This window comes from Ostrinia furnacalis, unplaced genomic scaffold (assembly GCF_004193835.3).
Source record: "Ostrinia furnacalis isolate ACB-3 unplaced genomic scaffold, ASM419383v2 OfSCF7368, whole genome shotgun sequence".
In the NCBI taxonomy this organism is placed as follows: Eukaryota; Metazoa; Arthropoda; class Insecta; order Lepidoptera; family Crambidae; genus Ostrinia; species Ostrinia furnacalis.
The window spans coordinates 1206962-1216569 of NW_021137607.1; the positions used below are offsets into that span (position 1 = coordinate 1206962).

Sequence of the window (9608 nt, forward strand, 5' to 3'; positions counted from 1 at the left end):
CAGGTTAAAAGGCATACTCATGCTCGTACATTCAATTACTTGATTTTTCGATCACAATTTTCCAGCATGCCTATCAGACACTCACATGATCTTAACTGTACACGTAATCTTATCTTCCTCTCAATTCGTTACTATAAAATATGTCAGCTTACCCAATCCAGTATCATTTCGATCCAAGCTCCAACATGAAGTTCTTGGTTCTGTTCGCCCTGGTGGCTGTAGCCTTCGCCGCTCCTCAGCCGAGGAAGGTTTTCCATGAGAACTTTGAAGACTTCATCGACCTGATTTTCGATGAAGCTGGCCATGACTTGGACCACCTCATGGAGCACTACCTGGAGTTCGAAGAGTTCACGCAGACCCTGGACTACCTCGCAACAAACAACTTCAAGAACCTCATCTATGAGATGGAGGAGCTGCCCGAATTCAAGGCTGTGAGTGTTTAATACTTTTATTATGAGTTCATACTTTATTATGGAACATTGGTGGAAAGGGATCTTGGGTTAGATTTATTGCTTAATTAATAATGCAGAGAATTACCTTATTTTAATTTTGAATTCGTCTTTTGTAATCTCCCCGCATACTTAAGCGACTTCAACTTCTTCTTGGATATACGTCACTGTTACTCAAATCAGCATCTCACTACGAGTAAATAGATTAGATCGTTGTAGGGAACAGCCTTAAGTGGCACTTAGAAAATTAAAAAATCACGACTCGTGCTCTTAATTACGTTTGTCCATTTTATGTTGCATAATTTTAACACATATTTACGTTATTGCATTTGTAAATTTTCAGGTGCTAGACTTCTTGGAGGGCCACAGCATTGACATCCACTACTTCATCGATTTAATCAACGAGATGTTGGGTAAGTGTAATTTAATGAATATGCTTTATTATCAGAAAGGAAGAAATCATTATTTAATTTTATTAGCTCTCAATTATAGGTATTATTTATTTCTCTGTACGAGAGAGTATAGTAGGTACTGTATCATCTTACTTGATACTTACATGATACTTGTTACATAATATCTAATTTTCTACTTCTACCAACTTGCGTTAATGATTTTGATTCTTAAAAATATCCCGATCGCAGATATTTTCCCCAAATCCACATTTAAATAAACATTATTATAATTTCAGAAACTGGACCACCCCAGCGCAAGGCCCGTCACACCCTCAGCGGCCGTGACTTCTCCGCCTTCATCCAGGACTGCATCTCCGAATTCCCCAAGAGCAAGTTGGTAGCTCTCTTCGACCAGAAGTTGGCTGAGGACGACGACTTCAAGGCCGCCATCGAGGGTCTCCAAAGCGACGAGTGGGCGCAGGTCTGGTCTGCTCTATGGGAGAACGAGCAGTTCCTGTCTGAGGTCAACACCCTCAATGCAAATGGCGTAGATGTCAAAGTCCTCCTTGACGAGCTCGTCGCTGTCTTCGGCCAGAACTAAATCTGGTTGTAGAGGGATTGTTAAATGATCCACTAATAAAAGTTTTCTACACAGACTCAATGTTTTATTCACCTACGTTACACAACGTACACTATCACTTCTTCTTCATACAAGAGTGCCTGTTTGAATTCCTGAAAGATCTCAATAATTTATTGCATGACATAAAATGGATTTTCTTAAATTATGTTTACTTAGCTTACAATAATGGATCTTAAGTGAGTCGGTAGTTCTATTAATTAACTAAATGATGGCAGATTAATAAATAAAACCACCTGTAAACTAAAAAACAGCGCTGAAATAATCAGTAGGTTATTAAATATTTATTTAGGTTTAAACTGTATTTTAATTTTGCTTATAGATATCTCTTTAGAATTCTATGTAGATCAACAAAAATACTTATAACTTATGAGTAGGTATAACTTTGTGGATAAATTGTTAGAATTTTATGACCATGTTTTTGAGCACAGTATGTAGACTTACTGCGACAGACTGGCTTTGTAGTGGCGATGCTGCGAATAAAAATTTGTATAATTTTTTTTGCCAATCTTGCAAACCAAAATGCCCAATTAACATTATCACCATAATTTCTATGAACCGAGTAATTACTGTAAACTTCTTATGTTAGTTTGGTAAGTTACATAATGTTGAAATTACTGAGACAGTTCTACTGGTTCTACGAGTACTATCGTCCACAGTGTTAACTATCCATTTCCGTTTTTGCTCTCGCTCTCATCAAATGGTGGTGATTCTTTGGCGATTGACCGGCAATGAGCAGTTAAGACTGTTGCCGATAGTACTTACCTACCCATTAAAAATATAATTTTTCTATTACTGACTGTACGAACCAGTTTTTATCACAACTAAACATGAGGATTATCTTCACCTTAAATATACAGGGTGTAAACGTTAAGTGATTTCCCTCGATTATTTCTAAACTATACAAGATATTGAAAAACTGGTTACTGATCCTGAAAGTGCTTCATGAGCTTTTTCAAACGGTACCAATAATAGGTTACAGAATAAACTGGATCTATCTGAAAATTCAATGTTTCCAGCTTTCATACTAAATGTATGCCAGCCACACAATATTAGAAGTGTATTTTTTTATTTAATAATAAACTCTTAAAATAAACTCGTAAATTGTATCCTTATTTAAAATTATTCATGGAAAACATTAGTTTTAGGCTTTACTTGCTATAATATTGTAAAGAGATGAGTGTCATGAATGTGGTAGTACCTACTAAATGTATGGAAGAAGGAAACATTGAATTTTATTCTGTAACCTATTATTTGATACTATTGGATAGAACTTGTGAAGCACTTTTACAATCAGTATTCTGTTTTACGATATCATGTGTAGTTTTAAAAATAATGTGACTTTACAAAATGTATGGAAGCTGGAAACATTGAATTTTCGGATAGATCTAGTTTATACTGTAACCTATTATTAATACCATTTGATAGAACTCATGAAGCACTTTCAGGATCAATAACTAGTTTATTGATATCTTGTATAGTTTAGTAACAATCGAGCGAGATCACTTATCGTTTCCACCCTGCATAGTGCTCTAAAAATATGTCACTATCTCTCGAGAGTATGATATGATTCATGAGAATCTATCTGTTTCTAATCTTAATTCTCGGTAATGGTCTTTGAAACAGGAAACATCGTATCCATATGTCATGATTAAGTTACGAGATATTATCTGGTGAATTTTTCAGTATAAAAGCTGGTATTCTGTCAAAATTAGTATCAGTTCAAGAAACCACAACCATGAAGTTCTTAGTTCTTGTTACTTTGATCACGGTTGCTTTGGGGGCTCCAGGTCCTCAACCAAGAAAGCAATTTCATGAACATTACGAAGACTTCATTGAGCTGATTGAGGAAGAATCTATTTCGGATCTGATGCATATTGTTGGACACTACCTCGAGTTTGAGGAGTTCATGAACACACTTGACTACATGCAGACTGGCAGTTTTAAGGAGCTCGTGTATGAAATGGAATCGCTTCCTGAATTTAAGGCTGTGAGTATTTTTACCACCATAGATTTTCCCATTACTTCTAAAATTTCAGTAGTTTATTCTATAGTTCTTATAAAATTCGTACTATAGTTTATTCTATAGTTCTTATAAATTTCAGGTACTGGAATATTTAAATAGCCATGGCATTGATGTTTATTACTTCATCGATGATTTGAACGATATGTTGGGTAAGATTATTATTTTTTGTATTTTAAATGACAATGTAACATTAACATGCTTTGATTTAATAATTTGGTGTCCCACCGTTAATTTTAAAAGACTAGAATTTTGAAAGTTGAAAATTAACCATTAGACCACTATTAATTAATCACAATATTTTTTTACAGGCATAACGGTTAACGTCAAGAAAACGCGCCACAGCGTCAGCGGTCGCGACTTCACATCCTTCATAAGAGATTGCTACGCTGTGTACCCTAAGGAGAAGTTGACTGCCCTCTTCAACCAGAAAATGGCTGAGGATGAGGACTTCAGAACTGCCGTCGAGGGTCTGCAGAGCGAGGAGTGGAACCAGGTGTACTCCGCTCTATGGGCTAACGAGCAGTTCCTTGCTGAGGTCCAGACTTTGGCTGACAATGGCATCGACATAACAGTGTTCTTGGAGCAACTGTCCGCCATCTTTGGACAGAACTGAAGTTTATTTAATATGGTGATAGGTAAAATATTTACACCTACTTGACAAACTGAAATACTAAGTGAGAGACTTTTCTGCAATTTATTAAAATTGTAAACATAATATTGGATTTCATTTAATTTTGCCTTACACTGACATAATAATAAAACATAATAATTTAAATACATTACGTAATTTTCAGAATTTAATATCGAGTTCATTATTTAGCCAATACTGATCTTTTTCCACGATTCTGAAGAAATTCTACTTGATTGAATATTACGAGAACTTTTAAACCTTTTTAAATACATTTACTTGTTTGTAAGTAATTTTGAAAGTCTGATAAGATTATCTAATAAGTAACAATGGTTAGTATAGCAATTGATGACACCTACAATCTAAGAAACATCTCAAATGGTTACGTAATCAATGCGTTGATAAGCCCTATCCAAAATAAGTACATTGAAAATTATTTCATCTGATATCGGCTGTTACATTTCATCCACAAAGCAAATATGCCAACCGAACGTTGCATTTATTTAGCTGATGGATACCACAATCACATTGTTTGTTTAAAAAGATCACCATTTGTTTGTTTGTTTAGAATGCCACACAGCTATTGTCAATAATAATTTCTTATTCCAACTCTGTATCCCGTTGTAAGCGTACGTTTTGTTTTATAAATATTTATCAGTGCAGTCCGACACATTTTTATTATTTGCGCCGTTATTTCGTGGAAAATGAGAAATGCGTTTGTTGTTTTAGTTTCCTTGTGTATTGGACTTGCTTCCGGATTTATTGTTCCCTCGGGAGTTCTGGAGGTGAGTAGCAGCGACGTCATTACTATATAAAAGTATTAAATGCACTTTATTTCCAATTCTGTTTGCTTGGAATTGAAAAGAAAGTCATTCAGTTTCATATAATATTGAGAAAAGGTAACACAAAGGAATCAGTGCTATTTATGTCATCAAAATAGTTCTTAGAATCTGATTTAAAATGGTTTAAAAATCAAATAATACAAAATACCTGATTACAGAAAAATGTCAAATAATTGATTATAGAAAAAATATTATTTTAACAACGGTCAGTCAGTAAGTTATATTTTATTTCACAGCTCATAGATGATAACCACGCGATTTTAGCTGATAACAATGGGAAAGAATCTGAAGAAGCAAAAAGAGCCACACTTCAAGAAGATACAGGCTTTATTGTCTTACCTTTTCGGACGCACAATGAAAAGAAAATCGACCTTGAAACAAATCGCAATCGTATAAAAGACAACGAGTTGTACGATCAAGATACCACGAAACACAATAACGTAAATGAGCGATCGTTTATTTACATCAACCAGAAATTCAAAACTCCAGTTGTGAACCAACTTTATACTTCGCAAGATCTGATAAGGGAAACTTACAAGTCTTTGATACCTAACGGTGATGATTATGTTCAGTATCCAGTTAAACACACTTCTGCATTTAATATTCCGAAGCCAAAAAATGAATACTTTGAAGCAAATATTGGTCGAGTAGAAACCAATAATTTGTATTTCCCGCCAGCAAGTGATTATCAGGAAACAAACAAGGAGCTAACCAATGAAAATAAACATGATTTTGGGATGCCAAAAAGTAGGCCACTTAACAAAGTTACAGATGAGCAACGGGAATACGTAGAACTTCTGAAACCGCCTCTTTTGAGGCCCGTCCATACATCTGAAAAAGAAAACCAACAATGGCCGATATCTGTTCCATCTCAACAAAATTACCCATCTCTGAACAGAAACTTGCAGGATCCCAATCAGCCTTTAGACATATCTCGCCAGTTTGCTATGGCATATTACGACAACTACGGTTTTCCAACACCTTATGGTTATCAAAGAAGTATACCTCAATTCAGTAAACCTGATGAGCTAGGAAAGGGCACTGATAGTATTCTTAAAAAGCTTATTAACGAAAATAATAATATTGAAATAAACAAACTTCTGGATAGGTATTTGAAAGAGTCGCTGGAAGTTCAAGTTACGAATGACCGGATGAATGTAAAGAACAACAATTGTAATTATAGCAATTGTGTATTAAAATCAACGAAGCAGTATTTGAACGGCCGAATCAACAAGGGTGATGCTGAGTGTAAATGTGGGAGGCGATTAAACGTGTTAAAGCAACGCGAGTCTAATGGATTTGCTGATAAAGAAATTAATACTGATAAAGAATCTACCATTAAACCTGAAGTTAACGTAATGATGAACACTCTTAGGCCTTCGGATATCGGCGACTACGGTGATATGCTAGCTGAGGAGATGAATCTAAAGAAACTTATAGAAGATTAGCTCAGAGAATGTACACTTAACTGTTTGTTTAATAAACTTCTTGGTTTACATATTGTTTTCATCGATTATTTGCTGACTATTCCTTTGTATATGGTAAACAGATAACAAACAGCCTATCTAAACATTGAATGATTCTTCAACTTCGAGCAAAATACCTACTATAAAAAGATTAAACTCAGTTAAGTTATTAAATATGTAAATCCTTTATCAAAGTACCTATACTTTCCAGAATCGCTTCCTATCTTATCCTCGCACTAGCTACCTACTACGTCACAATTTCCCAAAAGTAGGGCAATACCTATCAAGTACACAGTCCCCTGCATCCGTAAGACATCATCACGAGCAAAGAGAATTGTTACTGGTCATTCACTGAAACGCAAAGCAGATGTGGAATGTTAATGCAAGGTTTTCATGGCGTAAAATCGTGATAGCGCTCAAAGTTATCGCAATGAGATCGCTGCGCGCGCAACGTTAGCCGCGCGCGTCGCTCGCAGAGATGAAACGCAAACACCGCGCGCACACAGATGTCCAGATAGCCAATAGCAGTTCAAGGAATTAGAGCTTGCTGGAACAGCCGAAAAGTTTTCGAAAGTACATCTCTACTCAATATTGAATCGAGTTTTGAGCGTGTCGCTTTATAATACGGGCAATTTTTCAGTCTATTAAATTATAGACTTCATTTGCATGTGATTTTGGCAAAAAAATTTAGAGGTCCATTTTATACCAATTTTGAATTCTGGTTTATTGGACTTGCAAACGGCCATTATAGAATGTCTATTTTTAATAATATTTTTATGCCCTCCATTGTTTTATGTCATAGGAAACATTTTAAGCGACGTTGAAGTGACAAAACCTCCCAACTGCATTTATTTGTTTGGTTTACAGGAGGTAGAAAAAAATACGTAAATATTACTTATATAGCAGCTATTTCCACAGAGTTTTATTGCCATCTAAAAAGAAAATGTCACTTAAGAGAAAAATTTGGAATGGAAAAAGTGCACCAATTGTATTAAGAAAATCGATTTCTTAAGAAATGTTACGAGGTATTGTCACTTCAACTTCAACGTCGATAGGTAGACTTGGTAACGTAGTGTTTTTGATCTTTTCACCAAGTGGGTTATGTGTAAATCAATATAAAAATAGTGGTAACATATCTGATAAAATGATAAGATTTTGTTAAGATTATCAGCAAGATAGTATCCCATTCAAAGAATTGTTAACCTTCACTTCCAGAGCGCCTACATCTTGTAGTTTCTTTGCCGTATTTGTTGAGGGAGATGACTTCGCTCGGACTTGTGACATTGTTCAAAAATATTTGTGACTACGAGTATGTAGACGATTTGACAAGCGTGAGGCAAGTTGTTTATAGAAGCCCGTGGGTATTGACCTAACATCAGCGCGATCAACTCGAGTTTGCTGGAATACTTTTATATCAAATAAACATACTTGAGTAGATTTTTTTGGAGATAGCAATTTTAGAAACCGATAAGACCTCTGTAAGATGTATCAACTCAAGATCAACCAATAGGTATAAAGAATATCAATGTTTGGGCTTCTTTCTGAAAATTTTATTTATTTTTTATCAAACCAAACCAAAATATAGTAGATAAATACTAACTTAGATTTACGACAAAACAATTGTTTGTTGAAGCTCGTGCTCACCACAATATTCTCCCTCCAAATGAATTTGAATCTGCAACTGCACTCGTTTGAAGTTTAGTAAACAAATAACCTGGTAAAGCTGCAGTAAATTATATGATCAGTACCTCTAGTAGGAAAAACTTTCGAGTTCGTTTCGTTGCGTATTCAAAGTGTCATCGAAAAATTTTGTATGAAAAATTAAACAGCGCCCCCTAGGGCGGCTATAATATAGGGGGCGCTGTTTAATTTTTCATACAAAATTTTTCGATGACACTTTGAATACGCAACGAAACGAACTCGAAAGTTTTTCGTACTAGAGGTACTGACACATTAAGTATTCTATTGAACCCCTAAATCAAAGCTCAATAGTCAATCACATTCAACAAAGCACTACTAAAACATACCTCCCTATTACTACAAAGTTTCAAATGTGTTTTCTTTAATGTATTTTATCCTGTATTTTGTGTCAGAAAATAAATCATTTATTATTATTAAATAAACAATGACTTAAATTGACTTGACAATATAGAAACGCTTAACACTGAACATAATGAAATGCTCATAAGTATTTTGTATGTGGCTGATGTCTAACAAAGTTCAAGAAGAACCGCATTATTTGCAGCCACTCGTAATACGAATTCAGAATTCATATGCATAATTCGCTCGAGCTGTCTGATTAAACCAAATAAGAAAGATGAAGTTGTCTGCGATACACTAATTTCGAGTTAAATTTTCATGTAGTTTAAGTCGAAAGTAGGCCCAAGTTTCAAACTTCGGATTCTCGACGATTTCTCGCGTTATACATATTTTATTTCACATTTTGCGCTTCAACTCTGAAAGGAGATTTCTTCATACACGCAGGGCTGCTACTAAATATGAATTTGATGCTCATTCGGGAACGTGTCAAAAGCAAAATTATGTGTAATTAAAAGCTCTTGTTGGCCGAGAGAGTCAGTAGAAGCTGGCAATTTTTATTACAAATGAAGCCGCAAAACATTATTATCGAGTTGTCTACGTCTAGTGATATGAGTAGGTCCCAAGTTTGTAAAATTGCAAAGTTAAGTAATGTTATTAATACTGAGACAGCTTAATCTTTCTTAGAGTCGATTTTTATTTATCATGATGTTGTCGATTTTTATGTGTGTTATATTACTGCTGATTTGACAAAATGTTAGCTGAGTTTGAATGAAGATGAAAGCTTAATGATTAATGTGTAGGTCCTACTAGCTACTATATGCTATGGCGATGCGATCTGCGTTTATACCTACAGTTGAAATTGCAGCGGCCATTTTTGAATTTAAATGGATGAAATTTATACCTACTAATAGCGATAATATATAGGTAAAATGAATTAATAGGCGTTGATCCCGCACAATCAGTGCTGTAGCCGTATTTTTTGAATTGGCTAATTTTATGGGTAATTTTACGCACATTATACCTACCTACACAGAAAAGGGGTTTCGTTCATTTATAAGTCCACGAATCCCTAACAAAGATTAATAATGTGATTATCCAAGTATCCAAGATAAAAATAATTTCTTATAA

At 34.9% G+C, this 9608-nt stretch overlaps 2 protein-coding genes across 2 annotated transcripts; both read left to right on the forward strand.

The window, feature by feature from the left end:
• The first annotated feature begins 147 nt into the window (after positions 1-147).
• Positions 148-4219, forward strand: LOC114364307 (uncharacterized). Its single transcript, XM_028320412.1, has 6 exons — positions 148-431; positions 793-862; positions 1138-1441; positions 3165-3468; positions 3584-3653; positions 3813-4219. Exons 1-6 carry the CDS (start codon positions 186-188, stop codon positions 4115-4117), a joined length of 1299 nt encoding a protein of 432 aa, XP_028176213.1. The 5' UTR covers positions 148-185; the 3' UTR covers positions 4118-4219.
• Positions 3995-6470, forward strand: LOC114364308 (uncharacterized). Its single transcript, XM_028320413.1, has 2 exons — positions 3995-4917; positions 5211-6470. Exons 1-2 carry the CDS (start codon positions 4837-4839, stop codon positions 6420-6422), a joined length of 1293 nt encoding a protein of 430 aa, XP_028176214.1. The 5' UTR covers positions 3995-4836; the 3' UTR covers positions 6423-6470.
• The last annotated feature ends 3138 nt before the right edge of the window (positions 6471-9608 follow it).